This window comes from Oncorhynchus nerka, linkage group LG17 (assembly GCF_034236695.1).
Source record: "Oncorhynchus nerka isolate Pitt River linkage group LG17, Oner_Uvic_2.0, whole genome shotgun sequence".
NCBI classification, from domain to species: domain Eukaryota; kingdom Metazoa; phylum Chordata; class Actinopteri; order Salmoniformes; family Salmonidae; genus Oncorhynchus; species Oncorhynchus nerka.
Window position 1 is genome coordinate 11,974,279 of NC_088412.1, and position 26,601 is coordinate 12,000,879.

General features: G+C 45.9%; 1 protein-coding gene across 1 annotated transcript in view; it reads left to right on the forward strand.

The window, feature by feature from the left end:
• The window catches only part of LOC115144693 (unconventional myosin-IXAa-like), a 259,989-nt gene that overhangs the window by 86,096 nt on the left and 147,292 nt on the right, over nucleotides 1–26,601 (forward strand). The window contains 2 exon segments of the mRNA XM_065002966.1: nucleotides 11,318–11,417; nucleotides 24,204–24,304. Of these exon segments, the coding sequence (XP_064859038.1) occupies nucleotides 11,318–11,417; nucleotides 24,204–24,304 (201 nt within the window).

Sequence of the window (26,601 nt, forward strand, 5' to 3'; positions counted from 1 at the left end):
AGCTAAAAACAAGAAGAAGAATCGGCTCCAGTGGGCACAACATCACCGGGTTCCGCTCCTATCAGCTAAAAACAAGAAGAAGAATCGGCTCCAGTGGGCACGACATCACCGGGTTCCGCTCCTATCAGCTAAAAACAAGAAGAAGTGTCTCCAGTGGGCACGACATCACCGGGTTCCACTCCTATCAGCTAAAAACAAGAAGAAGTGTCTCCAGTGGGCACGACATCACCGGGTTCCACTCCTATCAGCTAAAAACAAGAAGAAGAATCGGCTCCAGTGGGCACAACATCACCGGGTTCCGCTCCTATCAGCTAAAAACAAGAAGAAGAATCGGCTCCAGTGGGCACGACATCACCGGGTTCTGCTCCTATCAGCTAAAATCAAGAAGAAGGATCGGCTCCAGTGGGCACAACATCACCGGGTTCCACTCCTATCAGCTAAAAACAAGAAGAAGAATCGGCTCCAGTGGGCACGACATCACCGGGTTCTGCTCCTATCAGCTAAAAACAAGAAGAAGTGTCTCCAGTGGGCACGACATCACCGGGTTCCACTCCTATCAGCTAAAAACAAGAAGAAGAAGCGGTTCCAGTGGGCACGACATCACCGGGTTCCACTCCTATCAGCTAAAAACAAGAAGAAGAAGCGGTTCCAGTGGGCATGACATCACCGGGTTCCACTCCTATCAGCTAAAAACAAGAAGAAGAATCGGCTCCAGTGAGCACGACATCACCGGGTTCTGCTCCTATCAGCTAAAAACAAGAAGAAGAATCGGCTCCAGTGAGCACGACATCACCGGGTTCCACTCCTATCCGCTAAAAACAAGAAGAAGAATCGGCTCCAGTGAGCACGACATCACCGGGTTCTGCTCCTATCAGCTAAAAACAAGAAGAAGAATCGGCTCCAGTGGGCACGACATCACCGGGTTCCACTCCTATCAGCTAAAACAAGAAGAAGAAGCGGTTCCAGTGGGCACGACATCACCGGGTTCCACTCCTATCAGCTAAAAACAAGAAGAAGAAGCGGCTCCAGTGGGCACGACGTCATCGGGTTCCACTCCTATCAGCTAAAAACAAGAAGAAGAAGCGGCTCCAGTGGGCACGACATCACCGGGTTCTGCTCCTATCAGCTAAAAACAAGAAGAAGAAGCGGCTCCAGTGGGCACAACATCACCGGGTTCCACTCCTATCAGCTAAAAACAAGAAGAAGTGTCTCCAGTGGGCACGACATCACCGGGTTCTGCTCCTATCAGCTAAAAACAAGAAGAAGAATCGGCTCCAGTGGGCACGACATCACCGGGTTCCACTCCTATCAGCTAAAAACAAGAAGAAGAATCGGCTCCAGTGAGCACGACATCACCGGGTTCCGCTCCTATCAGCTAAAAACAAGAAGAAGAATCGGCTCCAGTGGGCACGACATCACCGGGTTCCGCTCCTATCAGCTAAAAACAAGAAGAAGAAGCGTCTCCAGTGGGCACGACATCACCGGGTTCCACTCCTATCAGCTAAAAACAAGAAGAAGAAGTGTCTCCAGTGGGCACGACATCACCGGGTTCTGCTCCTATCAGCTAAAAACAAGAAGAAGAAGCGTCTCCAGTGGGCACGACATCACCGGGTTCCGCTCCTATCCGCTAAAAACAAGAAGAAGAATCGGTTCCAGTGGGCACGACATCACCGGGTTCCGCTCCTATCAGCTAAAAACAAGAAGAAGAAGTGTCTCCAGTGGGCACAACATCACCGGGTTCCACTCCTATCAGCTAAAAACAAGAAGAAGAATCGGCTCCAGTGGGCACGACATCACCGGGTTCCGCTCCTATCAGCTAAAAACAAGAAGAAGAAGTGTCTCCAGTGGGCACAACATCACCGGGTTCCGCTCCTATCCGCTAAAAACAAGAAGAAGAATCGGCTCCAGTGGGCACAACATCACAGGGTTCCGCTCCTATCAGCTAAAAACAAGAAGAAGAATCGGCTCCAGTGAGCACGACTTCACCGGGTTCCGCTCCTATCCGCTAAAAACAAGAAGAATAATCGGTTCCAGTGGGCACGACATCACCGGGTTCCGCTCCTATCCGCTAAAAACAAGAAGAAGAAGTGTCTCCAGTGGGCACGACATCACCGGGTTCCACTCCTATCAGCTAAAAACAAGAAGAAGAAGTGTCTCCAGTGGGCACGACATCACCGGGTTCCGCTCCTATCAGCTAAAAACAAGAAGAAGAAGTGTCTCCAGTGGGCACGACATCACCGGGTTCCGCTCCTATCCGCTAAAAACAAGAAGAAGAAGTGTCTCCAGTGGGCACGACATCACCGGGTTCCGCTCCTATCAGCTAAAAACAAGAAGAAGAAGTGTCTCCAGTGGGCACGACATCACCGGGTTCTGCTCCTATCAGCTAAAAACAAGAAGAAGAATCGGCTCCAGTGGGCACGACATCACCGGGTTCCGCTCCTATCCGCTAAAAACAAGAAGAAGAAGTGTCTCCAGTGGGCACGACATCACCGGGTTCCGCTCCTATCAGCTAAAAACAAGAAGAAGAAGTGTCTCCAGTGGGCACGACATCACCGGGTTCCGCTCCTATCAGCTAAAAACAAGAAGAAGTGTCTCCAGTGGGCACAACATCACCGGGTTCTGCTCCTATCAGCTAAAAACAAGAAGAAGAAGCGTCTCCAGTGGGCACGACATCACCGGGTTCCGCTCCTATCCGCTAAAAACAAGAAGAAGAATCGGTTCCAGTGGGCACGACATCACCGGGTTCCGCTCTATCAGCTAAAAACAAGAAGAAGAAGTGTCTCCAGTGGGCACAACATCACCGGGTTCCACTCCTATCAGCTAAAAACAAGAAGAAGAATCGGCTCCAGTGGGCACGACATCACCGGGTTCCGCTCCTATCAGCTAAAAACAAGAAGAAGAAGTGTCTCCAGTGGGCACAACATCACCGGGTTCCGCTCCTATCCGCTAAAAACAAGAAGAAGAAGTGTCTCCAGTGGGCACGACATCACCGGGTTCCACTCCTATCAGCTAAAAACAAGAAGAAGAAGTGTCTCCAGTGGGCACGACATCACCGGGTTCCGCTCCTATCAGCTAAAAACAAGAAGAAGAAGTCACCGGGTTCCACTCCTATCAGCTAAAAACAAGAAGAAGAAGTGTCTCCAGTGGGCACGACATCACCGGGTTCCGCTCCTATCAGCTAAAAACAAGAAGAAGAAGTGTCTCCAGTGGGCACGACATCACCGGGTTCCGCTCCTATCCGCTAAAAACAAGAAGAAGAAGTGTCTCCAGTGGGCACGACATCACCGGGTTCCGCTCCTATCAGCTAAAAACAAGAAGAAGAAGTGTCTCCAGTGGGCACGACATCACCGGGTTCTGCTCCTATCAGCTAAAAACAAGAAGAAGAATCGGCTCCAGTGGGCACGACATCACCGGGTTCCGCTCTATCCGCTAAAAACAAGAAGAAGAAGTGTCTCCAGTGGGCACGACATCACCGGGTTCCGCTCCTATCAGCTAAAAACAAGAAGAAGAAGTGTCTCCAGTGGGCACGACATCACCGGGTTCCGCTCCTATCAGCTAAAAACAAGAAGAAGTGTCTCCAGTGGGCACAACATCACCGGGTTCTGCTCCTATCAGCTAAAAACAAGAAGAAGAAGCGTCTCCAGTGGGCACGACATCACCGGGTTCCGCTCCTATCCGCTAAAAACAAGAAGAAGAATCGGTTCCAGTGGGCACGACATCACCGGGTTCCGCTCCTATCAGCTAAAAACAAGAAGAAGAAGTGTCTCCAGTGGGCACAACATCACCGGGTTCCACTCCTATCAGCTAAAAACAAGAAGAAGAATCGGCTCCAGTGGGCACGACATCACCGGGTTCCGCTCCTATCAGCTAAAAACAAGAAGAAGAAGTGTCTCCAGTGGGCACAACATCACCGGGTTCCGCTCCTATCCGCTAAAAACAAGAAGAAGAAGTGTCTCCAGTGGGCACGACATCACCGGGTTCCACTCCTATCAGCTAAAAACAAGAAGAAGAAGTGTCTCCAGTGGGCACGACATCACCGGGTTCCGCTCCTATCAGCTAAAAACAAGAAGAAGAAGCGTCTCCAGTGGGCACGACATCACCGGGTTCCGCTCCTATCAGCTAAAAACAAGAAGAAGAAGTGTCTCCAGTGGGCACGACATCACCGGGTTCTGCTCCTATCAGCTAAAAACAAGAAGAAAAAGCGTCTCCAGTGGGCACGACATCACCGGGTTCCGCTCCTATCCGCTAAAAACAAGAAGAAGAATCGGTTCCAGTGGGCACGACATCACCGGGTTCCGCTCCTATCAGCTAAAAACAAGAAGAAGAAGTGTCTCCAGTGGGCACAACATCACCGGGTTCCGCTCCTATCAGCTAAAAACAAGAAGAAGAATCGGCTCCAGTGGGCACAACATCACCGGGTTCCGCTCCTATCAGCTAAAAACAAGAAGAAGAAGTGTCTCCAGTGGGCACAACATCACCGGATTCCGCTCCTATCCGCTAAAAACAAGAAGAAGAAGTGTCTCCAGTGGGCACGACATCACCGGGTTCCACTCCTATCAGCTAAAAACAAGAAGAAGTGTCTCCAGTGGGCACAACATCACCGGGTTCTGCTCCTATCAGCTAAAAACAAGAAGAAGAATCGGCTCCAGTGAGCACAACATCACCGGGTTCCACTCCTATCAGCTAAAAACAAGAAGAAGAATCGGTTCCAGTGGGCACGACATCACCGGGTTCCGCTCCTATCCGCTAAAAACAAGAAGAAGAAGTGTCTCCAGTGGGCACGACATCACCGGGTTCCGCTCCTATCAGCTAAAAACAAGAAGAAGAAGTGTCTCCAGTGGGCACGACATCACCGGGTTCTGCTCCTATCAGCTAAAAACAAGAAGAAGAATCGGTTCCAGTGGGCACGACATCACCGGGTTCTCCTATCAGCTAAAAACAAGAAGAAGAAGTGTCTCCAGTGGGCACGACATCACAGGGTTCCGCTCCTATCAGCTAAAAACAAGAAGAAGAATCGGCTCCAGTGGGCACAACATCACCGGGTTCCACTCCTATCAGCTAAAAACAAGAAGAAGAAGCGTCTCCAGTGGGCACGACATCACCGGGTTCTGCTCCTATCAGCTAAAAACAAGAAGAAGAAGCGGCTCCAGTGGGCACGACATCACCGGGTTCTGCTCCTATCAGCTAAAAACAAGAAGAAGAAGCGGCTCCAGTGGGCACGACATCACCGGGTTCCGCTCCTATCAGCTAAAAACAAGAAGAAGTGTCTCCAGTGGGCACGACATCACCGGGTTCTGCTCCTATCAGCTAAAAACAAGAAGAAGAATCGGCTCCAGTTGGCACGACATCACCGGGTTCTGCTCCTATCAGCTAAAAACAAGAAGAAGAATCGGGTCCAGTGAGCACGACATCACCGGGTTCTGCTCCTATCAGCTAAAAACAAGAAGAAGAAGTGTCTCCAGTGGGCACGACATCACCGGGTTCCGCTCCTATCAGCTAAAAACAAGAAGAAGAATCGGCTCCAGTGGGCACGACATCACCGGGTTCTGCTCCTATCAGCTAAAAACAAGAAGAAGAATCGGCTCCAGTGGGCACGACATCACCGGGTTCCGCTCCTATCAGCTAAAAACAAGAAGAAGAATCGGCTCCAGTGGGCACAACATCACCGGGTTCCGCTCCTATCAGCTAAAAACAAGAAGAAGAATCGGCTCCAGTGGGCACAACATCACCGGGTTCCGCTCCTATCCGCTAAAAACAAGAAGAAGAATCGGCTCCAGTGGGCACGACATCACCGGGTTCCGCTCCTATCAGCTAAAAACAAGAAGAAGAATCGGTTCCAGTGGGCACGACATCACCGGGTTCCACTCCTATCAGCTAAAAACAAGAAGAAGAATCGGCTCCAGTGGGCACGACATCACCGGGTTCCGCTCCTATCCGCTAAAAACAAGAAGAAGACTTGGCTCCAGTGGGCACGACATCACCGGGTTCTGCTCCTATCAGCTAAAAACAAGAAGAAGAAGTGTCTCCAGTGGGCACGACATCACCGGGTTCTGCTCCTATCAGCTAAAATCAAGAAGAAGAAGTGTCTCCAGTGGGCACGACATCACCGGGTTCCGCTCCTATCAGCTAAAATCAAGAAGAAGAAGTGTCTCCAGTGAGCACGACATCACCGGGTTCTGCTCCTATCAGCTAAAAACAAGAAGAAGAAGTGTCTCCAGTGGGCACGACATCACCGGGTTCTGCTCCTATCAGCTAAAATCAAGAAGAAGAAGTGTCTCCAGTGGGCACGACATCACCGGGTTCCGCTCCTATCAGCTAAAAACAAGAAGAAGAAGTGTCTCCAGTGGGCACGACATCACCGGGTTCTGCTCCTATCAGCTAAAAACAAGAAGAAGAATCGGCTCCAGTGGGCACGACATCACCGGGTTCTGCTCCTATCAGCTAAAAACAAGAAGAAGAATCGGCTCCAGTGGGCACGACATCACCGGGTTCCACTCCTATCAGCTAAAAACAAGAAGAAGAAGCGGCTCCAGTGGGCACGACATCACCTGGTTCCACTCCTATCAGCTAAAAACAAGAAGAAGTGTCTCCAGTGGGCACAACATCACCGGGTTCTGCTCCTATCAGCTAAAAACAAGAAGAAGAATCGGCTCCAGTGGGCACGACATCACCGGGTTCCGCTCCTATCAGCTAAAATCAAGAAGAAGAAGTGTCTCCAGTGGGCACGACATCACCGGGTTCCGCTCCTATCAGCTAAAAACAAGAAGAAGAATCGGCTCCAGTGGGCACGACATCACCGGGTTCCGCTCCTATCAGCTAAAAACAAGAAGAAGAATTGGCTCCAGTGGGCACGACATCACCGGGTTCCGCTCCTATCAGCTAAAAACAAGAAGAAGAATCGGCTCCAGTGGGCACGACATCACCAACACTGGACAAATGTGGGAAAACATTTTCTGGAACATGACAGTTTCCTGGTCAGACCCCAACCCAATAGAGCATAATGACGGGCTGTTAGCAGCGTGAATGTAATGCCGTCCAATCTGCAGTAAACGCGTGAAGCCATCGCGTCAGCATGGACCAACAACCGACACCTTGTAGAATCTATACCCCAAATAATTCAGGCTGTTCTGGAGGCAAAGGGGGTCCCAGTACTAGATGGGTTTACATCATAAACTGTCTGTCGAGTGTATATTACAGCAGTAGATATAAATCAAATGGAGCTATGTATTGTTCCATAAACAACCTTATAACTTATCTAATATTGATTGCTTCTACACCTGCATTGCTTGCTGTTTGGGGTTTTAGGCTGGGTTTCTGTACAGCACTTTGAGATATCAGCTGATGTACGAAGGGCTTTATAAATACATTTGATTTGATTTGATTTGATTCAGTATCTAAAAGGCCTATAAATCATCTCCTGATTCTGTAACGTGAGGCAGCTTGATGTACAATACGATGTACCAGTACACCTCCTGGACAGGACGCTAGTCTATCACAAGACCTTACCCCCAATCCATCTCCTTAATGCTGAGTGCCAGACAGAGACGCATCGGGTCAATTTCTTCTTCTGAGTTTTTTGGTATGACTCGACCCGGGGAGTCACACTACTAACCTTCCGATCTGAGGGACGGGACCCTCTTAGCCCACTGAGTTGACCCCCGTGGTAGAGAGATTATATTCCGGGTAACTTTATTATTTTTTCCTCCTCAGTTGTTCGCTCGATACCTAGAAGCCGACTTCATTTCCTCCAACCACACAGGATATCTGATACTCTTCCTCATACTCTTCCTCAATAGACCAGAATATAATCGCTCTGACGTTAAAGCAAAGTTGTTTATATTGTTGTTAACAAAGCCTAGCGTTATATTTTGAACCTTTTTTAAATTCATATTAGATAACATATATGGTTGATTATGGGATATCATATACTCTATATAGGCTATTACCATGGTGATGGGGGGGGTGTCGATATAGTTACATATTGTTGATGATGTTTCATTGTGATAATAATCGTATATGCATATATATATATATATATATATATATATATATACATACATATATATACACGCACCTCACATGCGATTTGTAATAAGACAAATCATTTTGTTTATCTAACTCATAAAGATCAATGAAATATCAATGAAATATATACGCTCAAAATCTCACGAGCACACACACACCCACACAAACACGCATGTGTACTTTCACAGCGCACACACACACCCACACACACACTCACACACACACCCACACACACACACGCATGTGTACTTTCGCAGCGCACACACACACATGTGTACTTTCGCAGCGCACACACACACACGTGTACTTTCGCAGCGCACACACACACACATGTGTACTTTCGCAGCGCACACACACACACACACACACCTCGTCCACTTCCACCCCACCCTCAATGTACCACCACAAAAACCCAACCAAATCCCTGTTCATTGCTGACTCAGTGAATCACAATAGCGGTAATAGGTTTATAACAGTGGGGTATTTTATCCCCAAGGTCTCAGTTTGGCCCCGCTGGTCACTAAGGCTTCCAAGTCACCGTGATGACAGCACAGGAGCTCAAACTCAAACCAGACCTCCCAGCCTTCTCCTTTAGACATGGGTGCCTATAACACACACACACACACACACACACACACACACACACACACACACACACACACACACACACACACACACACACACACACACATCCACACACACACACACACACACACTAATCAGGTTTCCACACTATGGCGTGACATACAATGCGGTGTTTCTTAGTTTTTCCCCGCTGGAAACACAACCTCTCGTTGTGTGTAATATGTTCCGCAGATGGAGTCTCTACAGGCTCCGACTATTACTGACACCGTCCTAAGAGACCACACTTTGGCATGAGGAGATATACTGAGTTGAGATCCTTGTGTATAGAGCACATGGACCGGTACCCCCTGTATATAGCCTCCACATTGACTCTGTACTGGTACCCCCTGTATATAGCCTCCACATTGACTCTGTACCGGTACCCCCTGTATTTAGCCTCCACATTGACTCTGTACCGGTACCCCCTGTATATAGCCTCCACATTGACTCTGTACCGTAACACCCTGTATATAGCCTCCACATTGACTCTGTACCGGTACCCCCTGTCTATAGCCTCCACATTGACTCTGTACCGGTACCCCCTGTATATAGCCTCCACATTGACTCTGTATTGGTACCCCCTGTATATAGCCTCCACATTGACTCTGTACTGGTACCCCTGTATATAGCCTCCACATTGACTCTGTACCGTAACACCCTGTATATAGCCTCCACATTGACTCTGTACTGGTACCCCCTGTATATAGCCTCCACATTGACTCTGTACTGGTACCCCTGTATATAGCCTCCACATTGACTCTGTACCGGTACCCCTGTATATAGCCTCCACATTGACTCTGTACCGGTACCCCCTGCATATAGCCTCCACATTGACTCTGTACTGGTACCCCTGTATATAGCCTCCACATTGACTCTGTACCGGTACCCCCTGTATATAGCCTCCACATTGACTCTGTACCGTAACACCCTGTATATAGCCTCCACATTGACTCTGTACTGGTACCCCCTGTATATAGCCTCCACATTGACTCTGTACTGGTACCCCCTGTATATAGCCTCCACATTGACTCTGTACTGGTACCCCCTGTATATAGCCTCCACATTGACTCTGTACTGGTACCCCTGTATATAGCCTCCACATTGACTCTGTACCGGTACCCCCTGTATATAGCCTCCACATTGACTCTGTACCGTAACACCCTGTATATAGCCTCCACATTGACTCTGTACTGGTACCCCCTGTATATAGCCTCCACATTGACTCTGTACTGGTACCCCCTGTATATAGCCTCCACATTGACTCTGTACCATAACACCCTGTATATAGCCTCCACATTGACTCTGTATTGGTACCCCCTGTATTTAGCCTCCACATTGACTCTGTACCGTAACACCCTGTATATAGCCTCCACATTGACTCTGTACTGGTACCCCCTGTATTTAGCCTCCACATTGACTCTGTACCGTAACACCCTGTATATAGCATATACCATGTGTTCTACTCTCTGTTAACTCTGTCTCTCTAGGAACTACCATGTGTTCTACTCTCTGTTAACTCTGTCTCTAGGAACTACCATGTGTTCTACTCTCTGTTAACTATGTCTCTAGGAACTACCATGTGTTCTAATCTCTGTTAACTCTGTCTCTCTAGGAACTACCATCTGTTCTACTCTCTGTTAACTCTGTCTCTCTGGGAACTACCATGTGTTCTACTCTCTGTTAACTCTGTCTCTCTAGGAACTACCATGTGTTCTACTCTCTGTTAACTCTGTCTCTCTGGGAACTACCATGTGTTCTACTCTCTGTTAACTCTGTCTCTAGGAACTACCATGTGTTCTACTCTCTGTTAACTCTGTCTCTAGGAACTACCATGTGTTCTACTCTCTGTTAACTCGGTCTCTCTAGGAACTACCATGTGTTCTACTCTCTGTTAACTCTGTCTCTCTAGGAACTACCATGTGTTCTACTCTCTGTTAACTCTGTCTCTCTAGGAACTACCATGTGTTCTGCTCTCTGTTAACTCTGTCTCTCTAGGAACTACCATGTGTTCTACTCTCTGTTAACTCTGTCTCTAGGAACTACCATGTGTTCTACTCTCTGTTAACTCTGTCTCTAGGAACTACCATGTGTTCTACTCTCTGTTAACTCTGTCTCTAGGAACTACCATGTGTTCTACTCTCTGTTAACTCTGTCTCTAGGAACTACCATGTGTTCTACTCTCTGTTAACTCTGTCTCTCTGGGAACTACCATGTGTTCTACTCTCTGTTAACTCTGTCTCTAGGAACTACCATGTGTTCTACTCTCTGTTAACTCTGTCTCTCTCTGTCAACTCTGTCTCTCTAGGAACTACCATGTGTTCTACTCTCTGTTAACTCTGTCTCTCTAGGAACTACCATGTGTTCTACTCTCTGTTAACTCTGTCTCTCTAGGAACTACCATCTGTTCTACTCTCTGTTAACTCTGTCTCTCTAGGAACTACCATGTGTTCTACTCTCTGTTAACTCTGTCTGTACCAACTCTGTCTCTGTCTCTCTGGGAACTACCATGTGTTCTACTCTCTGTTAACTCTGTCTCTCTAGGAACTACCATGTGTTCTACTCTCTGTTAACTCTGTCTCTCTAGGAACTACCATGTGTTCTACTCTCTGTTAACTCTGTCTCTGTAGGAACTACCATGTGTTCTACTCTCTGTTAACGCTGTCTCTAGGAACTACCATGTGTTCTACTACCTTTTGGCTGGAGCCACTGAGGAGGAGAGGAAGGCCTTCCACCTGCTCAAACCGGAGGATTACCACTACCTCAACCAGGTGGGCACACACACACACACACACACACACACACACACACACACACACAGTCTGTATGTTGGTCCTGTGGCCACATCCACTGAGATTTGGTCATATCTACTGATATGTATATGTTTGAATTTCATGTAGACTGTAGTCTCTTTACATGTAGCCTATAGTCTCTTTACATGTAGCCTCTAGTCTCTTTACATGTAGCCTCTAGTCTCTTTACATGTAGCCTATAGTCTCTTTACATGTAGCCTATAGTCTCTTTACATGTAGCCTCTAGTCTCTTTACATGTAGCCTGTGGTCTCTTTACATGTAGCCTATAGTCTCTTTACATGTAGCCTATAGTCTCTTTACATGTAGCCTGTAGTCTCTTTACATGTAGCCTATAGTCTCTTTACATGTAGCCTGTAGTCTCTTTACATGTAGCCTCTAGTCTCTTTACATGTAGCCTATAGTCTCTTTACATGTAGCCTCTAGTCTCTTTACATGTAGCCTGTAGTCTCTTTACATGTAGCCTGTAGTCTCTTTACATGTAGCCTCTAGTCTTTATACTGTTTCATGTAGCCTATAGTCTCTTTACATGTAGTCTATAGTCTCTTTACATGTAGCCTGTAGTCTCTTTACATGTAGCCTCTAGTCTTTTTACATGTAGCCTATAGTCTCTTTACATGTAGCCTATAGTCTCTATACTGTTTCATGTAGTCTATAGTCTCTTTACATGTAGCCTGTAGTCTCTTTACATGTAGCCTCTAGTCTTTTTACATGTAGCCTATAGTCTCTTTACATGTAGCCTATAGTCTCTATACTGTTTCATGTAGCCTATAGTCTCTTTACATGTAGCCTATAGTCTCTTTACATGTAGCCTCTAGTCTTTCTACATGTAGCCTATAGTCTCTTTACATGTATCCTATAGTCTCTTTACATGTAGCCTCTAGTCTCTTTACATGTAGCCTATAGTCTCTTTACATGTAGCCTATAGTCTCTTTACATGTAGCCTCTAGTCTCTTTACATGTAGCCTGTAGTCTCTTTACATGTAGCCTATAGTCTCTTTACATGTAGCCTATAGTCTCTTTACATGTAGCCTATAGTCTCTTTACATGTAGCCTATAGTCTCTTTACATGTAGCCTCTAGTCTCTTTACATGTAGCCTCTAGTCTCTTTACATGTAGCCTGTAGTCTCTTTACATGTAGCCTGTAGTCTCTTTACATGTAGCCTGTAGTCTCTTTACATGTAGCCTATAGTCTCTTTACATGTAGCCTGTAGTCTCTTTACATGTAGCCTATAGTCTCTTTACATGTAGCCTATAGTCTCTTTACATGTAGCCTCTAGTCTCTTTACATGTAGCCTGTAGTCTCTTTACATGTAGCCTGTAGTCTCTTTACATGTAGCCTGTAGTCTCTATACTGTTTCATGTAGCCTATAGTCTCTTTACATGTAGTCTATAGTCTCTTTACATGTAGCCTGTAGTCTCTTTACATGTAGCCTGTAGTCTCTTTACATGTAGCCTCTAGTCTCTATACTGTTTCATGTAGCCTATAGTCTCTTTACATGTAGTCTATAGTCTCTTTACATGTAGCCTGTAGTCTCTTTACATGTAGCCTCTAGTCTTTTTACATGTAGCCTATAGTCTCTTTACATGTAGCCTATAGTCTCTTTACATGTAGCCTCTAGTCTCTTTACATGTAGCCTGTGGTCTCTTTACATGTAGCCTATAGTCTCTTTACATGTAGCCTATAGTCTCTTTACATGTAGCCTGTAGTCTCTTTACATGTAGCCTATAGTCTCTTTACATGTAGCCTGTAGTCTCTTTACATGTAGCCTCTAGTCTCTTTACATGTAGCCTATAGTCTCTTTACATGTAGCCTCTAGTCTCTTTACATGTAGCCTGTAGTCTCTTTACATGTAGCCTGTAGTCTCTTTACATGTAGCCTCTAGTCTTTATACTGTTTCATGTAGCCTATAGTCTCTTTACATGTAGCCTATAGTCTCTTTACATGTAGCCTATAGTCTCTATACTGTTTCATGTAGTCTATAGTCTCTTTACATGTAGCCTGTAGTCTCTTTACATGTAGCCTCTAGTCTTTTTACATGTAGCCTATAGTCTCTTTACATGTAGCCTATAGTCTCTATACTGTTTCATGTAGCCTATAGTCTCTTTACATGTAGCATATAGTCTCTTTACATGTAGCCTCTAGTCTTTCTACATGTAGCCTATAGTCTCTTTACATGTAGCCTATAGTCTCTTTACATGTAGCCTCTAGTCTCTTTACATGTAGCCTATAGTCTCTTTACATGTAGCCTATAGTCTCTTTACATGTAGCCTCTAGTCTCTTTACATGTAGCCTGTAGTCTCTTTACATGTAGCCTATAGTCTCTTTACATGTAGCCTATAGTCTCTTTACATGTAGCCTATAGTCTCTTTACATGTAGCCTATAGTCTCTTTACATGTAGCCTCTAGTCTCTTTACATGTAGCCTCTAGTCTCTTTACATGTAGCCTGTAGTCTCTTGACATGTAGCCTGTAGTCTCTTTACATGTAGCCTGTAGTCTCTTTACATGTAGCCTATAGTCTCTTTACATGTAGCCTGTAGTCTCTTTACATGTAGCCTATAGTCTCTTTACATGTAGCCTATAGTCTCTTTACATGTAGCCTCTAGTCTCTTTACATGTAGCCTGTAGTCTCTTTACATGTAGCCTGTAGTCTCTTTACATGTAGCCTGTAGTCTCTATACTGTTTCATGTAGCCTATAGTCTCTTTACATGTAGTCTATAGTCTCTTTACATGTAGCCTGTAGTCTCTTTACATGTAGCCTGTAGTCTCTTTACATGTAGCCTCTAGTCTCTATACTGTTTCATGTAGCCTATAGTCTCTTTACATGTAGTCTATAGTCTCTTTACATGTAGCCTGTAGTCTCTTTACATGTAGCCTCTAGTCTTTTTACATGTAGCCTATAGTCTCTTTACATGTAGCCTATAGTCTCTATACTGTTTCATGTAGTCTATAGTCTCTTTACATGTAGCCTGTAGTCTCTTTACATGTAGCCTCTAGTCTTTTTACATGTAGCCTATAGTCTCTTTACATGTAGCCTGTAGTCTCTTTACATGTAGCCTATAGTCTCTATACTGTTTCATGTAGCCTGTAGTCTCTTTACATGTAGCCTATAGTCTCTATACTGTTTCATGTAGCCTATAGTCTCTTTACATGTAGCCTGTGGTCTCTTTACATGTAGCCTCTAGTCTTTTTACATGTAGCCTATAGTCTCTTTACATGTAGCCTATAGTCTCTATACTGTTTCATGTAGCCTATAGTCTCTTTACATGTAGCCTATAGTCTCTTTACATGTAGCCTCTAGTCTTTTTACATGTAGCCTATAGTCTCTTTACATGTAGCCTATAGTCTCTTTACATGTAGCCTCTAGTCTCTTTACATGTAGCCTATAGTCTCTTTACATGTAGCCTATAGTCTCTTTACATGTAGCCTCTAGTCTCTTTACATGTAGCCTGTAGTCTCTTTACATGTAGCCTGTAGTCTCTTTACATGTAGCCTGTAGTCTCTTTACATGTAGCCTATAGTCTCTTTACATGTAGCCTATAGTCTCTTTACATGTAGCCTATAGTCTCTTTACATGTAGCCTAGTCTCTTTACATGTAGCCTCTTTTTTTACATGTAGCCTATAGTCTCTTTACATGTAGCCTCTAGTCTCTTTACATGTAGCCTCTAGTCTTTTTACATGTAGCCTATAGTCTCTTTACATGTAGCCTCTAGTCTCTTTACATGTAGCCTATAGTCTCTTTACATGTAGCCTATAGTCTCTTTACATGTAGCCTCTAGTCTTTTTACATGTAGCCAATAGTCTCTTTACATGTAGCCTCTAGTCTCTTTACATGTAGCCTATAGTCTCTTTACATGTAGCCTATATTCTCTTTACATGTAGCCTATAGTCTCTATACTGTTTCATGTAGCCTATAGTCTCTTTACATGTAGCCTCTAGTCTCTATACTGTTTCATGTAGCCTATAGTCTCTTTACATGTAGCCTGTAGTCTCTTTACATGTAGCCTCTAGTCTCTATACTGTTTCATGTAGCCTATAGTCTCTTTACATGTAGCCTATAGTCTCTTTACATGTAGCCTGTAGTCTCTTTACATGTAGCCTCTAGTCTCTTTGCATTCAGCCTATAATCTCTTTACATGTAGGCTATAGTCTCTTTACATGTAGCCTATAATCTCTTTACATGTAGCCTATAGTCTCTTTACATGTAGCCTATAGTCTCTTTACATTTAGCCTGTAGTCTCTTTACATTTAGCCTATAGTCTCTCTACTGTTTCATGTAGCCTGTAGTCTCTTTACATGTAGCCTATAGTCTCTATACTGTTTCATGTAGCCTATAGTCTCTTTACATGTAGCCTATAGTCTCTTTACATGTAGCCTATAGTCTCTTTACATGTAGCTTATAGTCTCTTTACATGTAGCCTATAGTATCTATACTGTTTCATGTAGCCTATAGTCTCTTTACATGTAGCCTATAGTCTCTTTACATGTAGCCTGTAGTCTCTTTACATGTAGCCTATAGTCTCTATACTGTTTCATGTAGCCTATAGTCTCTTTACATGTAGCCTCTAGTCTCTATACTGTTTCATGTAGCATGTAGTCTCTTTACATGTAGCCTATAGTCTCTTTACATGTAGGCTATAGTCTCTATACTGTTTCATGTAGCCTATAGTCTCTTTACATGTAGCCTATAGTCTCTATACTGTTTCATGTAGCCTATAGTCTCTTTACATGTAGCCTATAGTCTCTTTACATGTAGCCTGTAGTCTCTTTACATGTAGCCTCTAGTCTCTTTGCATTCAGCATATAATCTCTTTACATGTAGCCTATAGTCTTTTTACATGTAGCCTATAATCTCTTTACATGTAGCCTGTAGTCTCTTTACATGTAGCCTATAATCTCTTTACATGTAGCCTATAGTCTCTTTACATGTAGCCTATAATCTCTTTACATGTAGCCTATAGTCTCTTTACATGTAGCCTATAGTCTCTTTACATGTAGCCTATAGTCTCTTTACATGTAGCCTATAGTCTCTTTACATGTAGCCTATAGTCTATTTACATGTAGCCTGTAGTCTCTTTACATGTAGCCTATAGTCTCTATACTGTTTCATGTAGCCTCTAGTCTACTGTTTCCAACAGGAATATAATGTTGGCTGTCATGCATCATGTTATCAAACCTCTGTAGATGGTGAGAGGGCTGCTTAGACTGCAGATGGTAATGGCTAGCAGTTTAGTTGGATGTTTGTTCTCTTCAGTAGTTTGTTCATTTATCATAAATGGAGCACTTCTCAGCACATTGGCTGTTGATTGTGTTGACCTCACATTTATAGTGTGTGTGTGTTTGTTTTGTGTGTGTGTGTGGACATCTGCCTACTCTGGCAACAGATTCACAGGACTCTGGTTAAAATCAGAGTGTTCCTTGGTTATTTTTTTGGCATCCCCAAAAACATTACAGTTTTTGTCCTTTTTGTCCTCTTCCCCCAAAACACTCCTGATCCCAACAACAACAAACCCAGCTCCAAGCCGTCTGTTACTATGCACCGCTGTTTCCATGGCGACAGCAGGAGTCTGTGTGTGGCGGGACTGGTGGTCTTGTGTGTGACCATGGCATGTGTGTTTGTGGTGTGTACAGTAGTCTCTCTGTCTCTCTCTGTCTCTCTGTCTCTCTCTCCCTCTGTCTGTCTGTCTGTCTGTCTGTCTGTCTGTCTGTCTGTCTGTCTGTCTGTCTGTCTGTCTGTCTGTCTGTCTGTCTGTCTGTCTGTCTTTATGCACATCTGTGTGTTTTGTGTGTGTGTGTGTCTTTATGCACATCTGTGTGTTTTGTGTAAGTTTGTGTGTGTGTTTTTAGAACAGTTTCGTGAACCTTCCCGTGTGTGTGTACGTACCTATTTCTAACCCCCTCTACCTTACTTCCAGATTACAAAGAAATCTCACAGATTTCACTGGGAAAATGACAATGAGAGCGAGCTGGTCAGTATAGTGTGTTTAGCTGGGTATACCTTTCTGAGTACATGTGGGGTGATTTTAGTGCTGGGTTGGTACATGTGGGGGTGATTTGGTGCTGGGTTGGTACATGTGGGGGTGATTTGGTGCTGGGTTGGTACATGTGGGGTGATTTGATACATGTTGATTTGGTGCAGGGGGGGTGATTTGGTGCTGGGTTGATACAGGTGTGGGTGATTTGGTGCTGATTTGGTGCTGATTTGGTGGGGTTGATACAGGTGGGGGTGATTTGGTGCTGGGTTGATACAGGTGGGGGTGATTTGGTGCTGAGTTGATACAGGTGGGGGTGATTTGGTGCTGGGTTGATACAGGTGGGGGTGATTTGGTGCTGAGTTGATACAGGTGGGGGTGATTTGGTGCTGGGTTGATACATGTGGGGTGATTTTAGTGCTGGGTTGGTACATGTCATATCAAAATCAAATCAAATTTTATTGGTCACATACACATGGTTAGAAGATGTTAATGTGGTTAGCAGATGGTACAGAGTATATACATATGAGATGAGTAATGTAGGGTATGTAAACATTATATAAAGTGGCATTGTTTAAAGTGACTAGTGATACATTTATTACATCCTATTTTTTATGATTAAAGTGGCTGGAGATTTGAGTCAGTATGTTGGCAGAAGCCTCTCAATGTTAGTAATGGCTGTTTAACAGTCTGATGGCCTTGAGATAGAAGCTGTTTTTCAGTCTCTCGGTCCCAGCTTTGATGCACCTGTACTGACCTCGCCTTCTGGATGATTGCGGGGTGAACAGGCAGTGGCTCGGGTGGTTGTTGTCCTTGATGATCTTTATGGTCTTCCTGTGACATCGGGTGGTGTAGGTGTCCTGGAGGGCAGGTAGTTTGCGCCCAGTGATGTGTTGTGCAGACCTCACTACCCTCGGAAGAGCCTTACGGTTGTGGGTGGAGCAGTTGCCATACCAGGTGGTGATGCAGCCCGACAGGATGCTCTCGATTGTGCGTCTGTAAAAGTTTGTGAGTCTTTTTGGTGACGAGACAAATTTCTTCAGCCTCCTGAGGTTGAAGAGGCGCTGGTGCTACTTCTTCACCACGCTGTTTGTGTGGGTGGACCAATTCAGTTTGTCCGTGATGTGTCGATGTGGATGTGGATAGGGGGGTGTTCCCTCTGCTGTTTCCTGAAGTCCTCAATCATCTCCTTTGTTTTGTTGACGTTGAGTGTGAGGTTATTTTGCTGACCACACACTCCGAGGGCCCTCACCTCCTCACTGTAGGCCGTCTCGTCGTTGTTGGTAATCAAGCCTACCACTGTAGTGTCATCTGCAAACTTGATGATTGAGTTGGAGGTGTGCGAGGCCACGCAGTCGTGGGTGAACAGAGAGTACAGGAGAAGGCTGAGCACGCACCCTTGTGGGGCCACAGTGTTGAGGATCAGCGGAGTGGTGATGTTGTTTCCTACCCTCACCACCTGGGGGCATCCCATCAGGAAGTCCAGGACCCAGTTGCACAGGGCGGCGTCGAGACCCATGGTCTCGAGCTTGATGACGAGTTTGGAGGGTACTATGGTGTTAAATGCTGAGCGGTAGTCGATGAACAGCATTCTTACATAGGTATTCCTCTTATCCAGATGGGTTAGGGCAGTGTGCAGTGTGATTGAGATTGCATTGTCTGTGGACCTATTGGGGTGGTAAGAAAATTGAAGTGGGTCTAGGGAGTCAGGTAGGGTGGAGGTGATATGGTCCTTGACTAGTCTCTCAAAGCACTTCATGATGACGGAAGTGAGTGCTACGGGGCGGTAGTCATTTAGCTCAGTTACCTTAGCTTTCTTGGGAACAGGGACAATGGTGGCCCTCTTGAAGCATGTGGGAACAGCAGACTGGGATAAGGATTGATTGAATATGTCCGTAAACACACCAGCCAGCTGGTCTGCGCATGCTCTGAGGACGCGGCTAGGGATGCCGTCTGGGCCGGCAGCCTTGTGAGGGTTAACACGTTTAAATGTTTTACTCACGTTGGCTGCGGTGAAGGAGAGCCCGCAGGTTTTGGTAGCGGGACGTGTCGGTGGCACTGTATTGTCCTCAAAGCGAGCAAAGAAGTTGTTTAGTTTGTCTGGGAGCAAGACATCGGGGTCCACAACGGGCTGGTTTTCCTTTTGTTGTCCGTGATTGACTGTGGGGTGATTTGGTGCTGGGTTGGTACAGGTGTGTTGATATCCTTAATTGTGTTGTTGTCTCACTGCTATTGTCTGCCCAGCCTTCAACTTTAGTGGGCTGTGTTCTGTATTGGTCACTGTGATGTCTGTGGTCTAGTGGACTGTGCTCTGTATTGGTCACTGTGATGTCTAGTGGACTGTGCTCTGTATTGGTCACTGTGATGTCTAGTGGACTGTGTTCTGTATTGGTCACTGTGATGTCTAGTGGACTGTGTTCTATATTGGTCACTGTGATGTCTAGTGGACTGTGTTCTGTGTTCTGTATTGGTCACTGTGATGTCTAGTGGACTGTGTTCTGTATTGGTCACTGTGATGTCTAGTGGACTGTGTTCTGTATTGGTCACTGTGATGTCTAGTGGACTGTGTTCTATATTGGTCACTGTGATGTCTAGTGGACTGTGTTCTATATTGGTCACTGTGATGTCTAGTGGACTGTGCTCTGTATTGGTCACTGTGATGTCTAGTGGACTGTGTTCTATATTGGTCACTGTGATGTCTAGTGGACTGTGTTCTGTATTGGTCACTGTGATGTCTAGTGGACTGTGTTCTGTATTGGTCACTGTGATGTCTAGTGGACTGTGCTCTATATTGGTCACTGTGATGTCTAGTGGACTGTGCTCTATATTGGTCACTGTGATGTCTAGTGTCTGTGGTCTAGTGGACTGTGCTCTATATTGGTCACTGTGATGTCTGTGGTCTAGTGGACTGTGCTCTATATTGGTCACTGTGATGTCTAGTGGACTGTGCTCTGTATTGGTCACTGTGATGTCTGTGGTCTAGTTGACTGTGCTCTATATTGGTCACTGTGATGTCTAGTGGACTGTGCTCTGTATTGGTCACTGTGATGTCTGGTCTAGTGGACTGTGCTCTATATTGGTCACTGTGATGTCTAGTGGACTGTGCTCTGTATTGGTCACTGTGATGTCTAGTGGACTGTGCTCTATATTGGTCACTGTGATGTCTAGTGGACTGTGCTCTATATTGGTCACTGTGATGTCTAGTGGACTGTGCTCTATATTGGTCACTGTGATGTCTGTGGTCTAGTGGACTGTGCTCTATATTGGTCACTGTGATGTCTAGTGGACTGTGCTCTGTATTGGTCACTGTGATGTCTAGTGGACTGTGCTCTGTATTGGTCACTGTGATGTCTAGTGGACTGTGCTCTATATTGGTCACTGTGATGTCTAGTGGACTGTGCTCTATATTGGTCACTGTGATGTCTAGTGGACTGTGTTCTGTATTGGTCACTGTGATGTCTGGTCTAGTGGACTGTGCTCTATATTGGTCACTGTGATGTCTAGTGGACTGTGCTCTGTATTGGTCACTGTGATGTCTAGTGGACTGTGCTCTATATTGGTCACTGTGATGTCTAGTGGACTGTGCTCTATATTGGTCACTGTGATGTCTAGTGGACTGTGCTCTGTATTGGTCACTGTGATGTCTAGTGGACTGTGCTCTATATTGGTCACTGTGATGTCTAGTGGACTGTGCTCTGTATTGGTCACTGTGATGTCTAGTGGACTGTGTTCTGTATTGGTCACTGTGATGTCTAGTGGACTGTGTTCTATATTGGTCACTGTGATGTCTAGTGGACTGTGTAATGTATTGGTCACTGTGATGTCTAGTGGACTGTGTTCTGTATTGGTCACTGTGATGTCTAGTGGACTGTGTTCTATATTGGTCACTGTGATGTCTAGTGGACTGTGCTCTATATTGGTCACTGTGATGTCTAGTGGACTGTGCTCTATATTGGTCACTGTGATGTCTAGTGGACTGTGCTCTGTATTGGTCACTGTGATGTCTAGTGTCTGTGGTCTAGTGGACTGTGCTCTATATTGGTCACTGTGATGTCTGTGGTCTAGTGGACTGTGCTCTATATTGGTCACTGTGATGTCTAGTGGACTGTGTTCTGTATTGGTCACTGTGATGTCTAGTGGACTGTGCTCTATATTGGTCACTGTGATGTCTAGTGGACTGTGTTCTGTATTGGTCACTGTGATGTCTAGTGGACTGTGTTCTGTATTGGTCACTGTGATGTCTGATGTGTGGACTGTGTTCTATATTGGTCACTGTGATGTCTAGTGGACTGTGTTCTGTATTGGTCACTGTGATGTCTAGTGGACTGTGTTCTGTATTGGTCACTGTGATGTCTAGTGGACTGTGTTCTATATTGGTCACTGTGATGTCTAGTGGACTGTGTTCTGTATTGGTCACTGTGATGTCTAGTGGACTGTGTTCTATATTGGTCACTGTGATGTCTAGTGGACTGTGTTCTGTATTGGTCACTGTGATGTCTAGTGGACTCTGTATTGGTCACTGTGACTGTGGACTGTGCTCTATATTGGTCACTGTGATGTCTAGTGGACTGTGCTCTGTATTGGTCACTGTGATGTCTGTGGTCTAGTTGACTGTGCTCTATATTGGTCACTGTGATGTCTAGTGGACTGTGCTCTGTATTGGTCACTGTGATGTCTGGTCTAGTGGACTGTGCTCTATATTGGTCACTGTGATGTCTAGTGGACTGTGTTCTGTATTGGTCACTGTGATGTCTAGTGGACTGTGTTCTGTATTGGTCACTGTGATGTCTAGTGGACTGTGTTCTATATTGGTCACTGTGATGTCTAGTGGACTGTGTAAGTATTGGTCACTGTGATGTCTAGTGGACTGTGTTCTGTATTGGTCACTGTGATGTCTAGTGGACTGTGTTCTATATTGGTCACTGTGATGTCTAGTGGACTGTGCTCTATATTGGTCACTGTGATGTCTAGTGGACTGTGCTCTATATTGGTCACTGTGATGTCTAGTGGACTGTGCTCTGTATTGGTCACTGTGATGTCTAGTGTCTGTGGTCTAGTGGACTGTGCTCTATATTGGTCACTGTGATGTCTGTGGTCTAGTGGACTGTGCTCTATATTGGTCACTGTGATGTCTAGTGGACTGTGTTCTGTATTGGTCACTGTGATGTCTAGTGGACTGTGCTCTATATTGGTCACTGTGATGTCTAGTGGACTGTGTTCTGTATTGGTCACTGTGATGTCTAGTGGACTGTGTTCTGTGGACTGTGATGTCTAGTGGACTGTGTTCTATATTGGTCACTGTGATGTCTAGTGGACTGTGTTCTGTGTTCTGTATTGGTCACTGTGATGTCTAGTGGACTGTGTTCTGTATTGGTCACTGTGATGTCTAGTGGACTGTGTTCTATATTGGTCACTGTGATGTCTAGTGGACTGTGTTCTGTATTGGTCACTGTGATGTCTAGTGGACTGTGTTCTATATTGGTCACTGTGATGTCTAGTGGACTGTGTTCTGTATTGGTCACTGTGATGTCTGTGGTCTAGTGGACTGTGCTCTATATTGGTCACTGTGATGTCTAGTGGACTGTGTTCTGTATTGGTCACTGTGATGTCTAGTGGACTGTGCTCTATATTGGTCACTGTGATGTCTAGTGGACTGTGCTCTGTATTGGTCACTGTGATGTATGTGGTCTAGTTGACTGTGCTCTATATTGGTCACTGTGATGTCTAGTGGACTGTGCTCTGTATTGGTCACTGTGATGTCTGGTCTAGTGGACTGTGCTCTATATTGGTCACTGTGATGTCTAGTGGACTGTGCTCTGTATTGGTCACTGTGATGTCTAGTGGACTGTGCTCTATATTGGTCACTGTGATGTCTAGTGGACTGTGCTCTATATTGGTCACTGTGATGTCTAGTGGACTGTGCTCTGTATTGGTCACTGTGATGTCTAGTGGACTGTGCTCTATATTGGTCACTGTGATGTCTAGTGGACTGTGCTCTGTATTGGTCACTGTGATGTCTAGTGGACTGTGCTCTATATTGGTCACTGTGATGTCTAGTGGACTGTGCTCTATATTGGTCACTGTGATGTCTAGTGGACTGTGCTCTGTATTGGTCACTGTGATGTCTGTGGTCTAGTGGACTGTGCTCTATATTGGTCACTGTGATGTCTAGTGGACTGTGCTCTATATTGGTCACTGTGATGTCTGTGGTCTAGTGGACTGTGCTCTATATTGGTCACTGTGATGTCTAGTGGACTGTGCTCTATATTGGTCACTGTGATGTCTGTGGTCTAGTGGACTGTGTTCTGTATTGGTCACTGTGATGTCTTGTGTCTGGGGTCTAGTGAACACTCTCCTATTAGATCTACTTAATTTCAGTAAAGGTTTTGCATTTTGCAACCCTACTATGCAGTGTGTACTGTTGTACAGACTACTCTGAGTCTACAAAACATTAGGAACACCTTCCTAATATTGAGTTGCACAAACCGGTGTGCCTGGTACCTACTACCCTACCCCGTTCAATGGCCCTTCAATCTTTTGTCTTGCCTATTCACCCTCTGAATGGCCCACACACACAATCCATGTCTCAAGGCTTAACAATCCTTCAGTAACCCGTCTCCTCCCATTCATCTAAACTGATTGAAGTGGATTTAACAAGTGACATCAATAAGGGATCATAGTTTTCACCTGGATTCACCTGGTCAGTCTATGTCATGGAAACAGCAGGTGTTCTTAATGTTGTGTGTTGACATCAGTGCTTGTTACTCCAGCAGGACTGCTTAACAGTGGAAGGGGAGGACCTGAAGCACGACTTTGAGAGACTGCAACTGGCCATGGACATGGTGGGGTTCCTGCCTTCCACACGCAAACAGTATGTATATTTCACACACACACACACACACGTCTGTCTTTCTCCCTCTATCCCTTAGTCGTTATGTCTCAATCTTCTCCCTGCTGTCTGAGTCTCTCCTCTCTGTCTGGTAGGATCTTCTCCCTGCTGTCTGACTCTCTCTCTCACTCTCTGTCTGGTAGGATCTTCTCCCTGCTGTCTGACTCTCTCTCTCCCTCTCTGTCTGGTAGGATCTTATCCCTGCTGTCTGAGTCTCTCCTCTCTGTCTGGTAGGATCTTCTCCCTGCTGTCTGACTCTCTCTCTCCCTCTCTGTCTGGTAGGATCTTCTCCCTGCTGTCTGACTCTCTCCTCTCTGTCTGGTAGGATCTTCTCCCTGCTGTCTGACTCTCTCTCTCCCTCTCTGTCTGGTAGGATCTTCTCTCTGCTGTCTGACTCTCTCCTCTCTGTCTGGTAGGATTTTCTCCCTGCTGTCTGACTCTCTCTCTCACTCTCTGTCTGGTAGGATCTTCTCCCTGCTGTCTGACTCTCTCTCTCTCCTCTCTGTCTGGTAGGATCTTCTCCCTGCTGTCTGACTCTCTCTCTCCTCTCTGTCTGGTAGGATATTCTCCCTGCTGTCTGACTCTCTCTCCTCTCTGTCTGGTAGGATCTTCTCTCTGCTGTCTGACTCTCTCCTCTCTGTCTGGTAGGATCTTCTCCCTGCTGTCTGACTCTCTCTCTCTCCTCTCTGTCTGGTAGGATCTTCTCCCTGCTGTCTGACTCTCTCTCTCCTCTCTGTCTGGTAGGATATTCTCCCTGCTGTCTGACTCTCTCTCCTCTCTGTCTGGTAGGATCTTCTCTCTGCTGTCTGACTCTCTCCTCTCTGTCTGGTAGGATCTTCTCCCTGCTGTCTGACTCTCTCTCTCTCCTCTCTGTCTGGTAGGATCTTCTCCCTGCTGTCTGACTCTCTCTCTCCTCTCTGTCTGGTAGGATATTCTCCCTGCTGTCTGACTCTCTCTCTCTCTGTCTGGTAGGATCTTCTCTCTGCTGTCTGACTCTCTCCTCTCTGTCTGGTAGGATCTTCTCCCTGCTGTCTGACTCTCTCCTCTCTGTCTGGTAGAATGTTATCCCTGCTGTCTGACTCTCTCTCTCTCTCCTCTCTGTCTGGTAGGATCTTCTCCCTGCTGTCTGACTCTCTCTCTCTCCCTCTCTGTCTGGTAGGAACTTCTCCCTGCTGTCTGACTCTCTCCTCTCTGTCTGGTAGGATCTTATCCCTGCTGTCTGACTCTCTCTCTCCCTCTCTGTCTGGTTGGATCTTCTCCCTGCTGTCTGACTCTCTCCTCTCTGTCTGGTAGGATCTTCTCTCTGCTGTCTGACTCTCTCCTCTATGTCTGGTAGGATCTTCTCTCTGCTGTCTGACCGGTAGGATCTTCTCTCTGCTGTCTGAGTCTCTCCTCTCTGTCTGGTAGGATCTTCTCTCTGCTGTCTGAGTCTCTCCTCTCTGTCTGGTAGGATCTGCTCCCTGCTGTCTGACTCTCTCTCTCTCCCTCTCTGTCTGGTAGGATCTTCTCCCTGCTGTCTGACTCTCTCCTCTCTGTCTGGTAGGATCTTCTCCCTGCTGTCTGAGTCTCTCCTCTCTGTCTGGTAGGATCTTCTCCATGCTGTCTGACTCTCTCCTCTCTGTCTGGTAGGATCTTCTCCCTGCTGTCTGACTCTCTCCTCTCTGTCTGGTAGGATCTTATCCCTGCTGTCTGAGTCTCTCCTCTCTGTCTGGTAGGATCTTCTCCCTGCTGTCTGACTCTCTCTCTCCCTCTCTGTCTGGTAGGATCTTCTCCCTGCTGTCTGAGTCTCTCCTCTCTGTCTGGTAGGATCTTCTCCCTGCTGTCTGACTCTCCCTCTCTGTCTGGTAGGATCTTCTCTCTGCTGTCTGACTCTCCCTCTCTGTCTGGTAGGATCTTCTCTCTGCTGTCTGACTCTCTCCTCTCTGTCTGGTAGGATCTTCTCTCTGCTGTCTGACTCTCTCCTCTCTGTCTGGTAGGATCTTCTCTCTGCTGTCTGAGTCTCTCCTCTCTGTCTGGTAGGATCTTCTCCCTGCTGTCTGACTCTCTCTCTCTCCCTCTCTGTCTGGTAGGATCTTCTCCCTGCTGTCTGACTCTCTCTCTCTCCTCTCTGTCTGGTAGGATCTTCTCCCTGCTGTCTGACTCTCTCTCTCCCTCTCTGTCTGGTAGGATATTCTCCCTGCTGTCTGACTCTCTCCTCTCTGTCTGGTAGGATCTTCTCCCTGCTGTCTGACTCTCTCTCTCCCTCTCTGTCTGGTAGGATCTTCTCTCTGCTGTCTGAC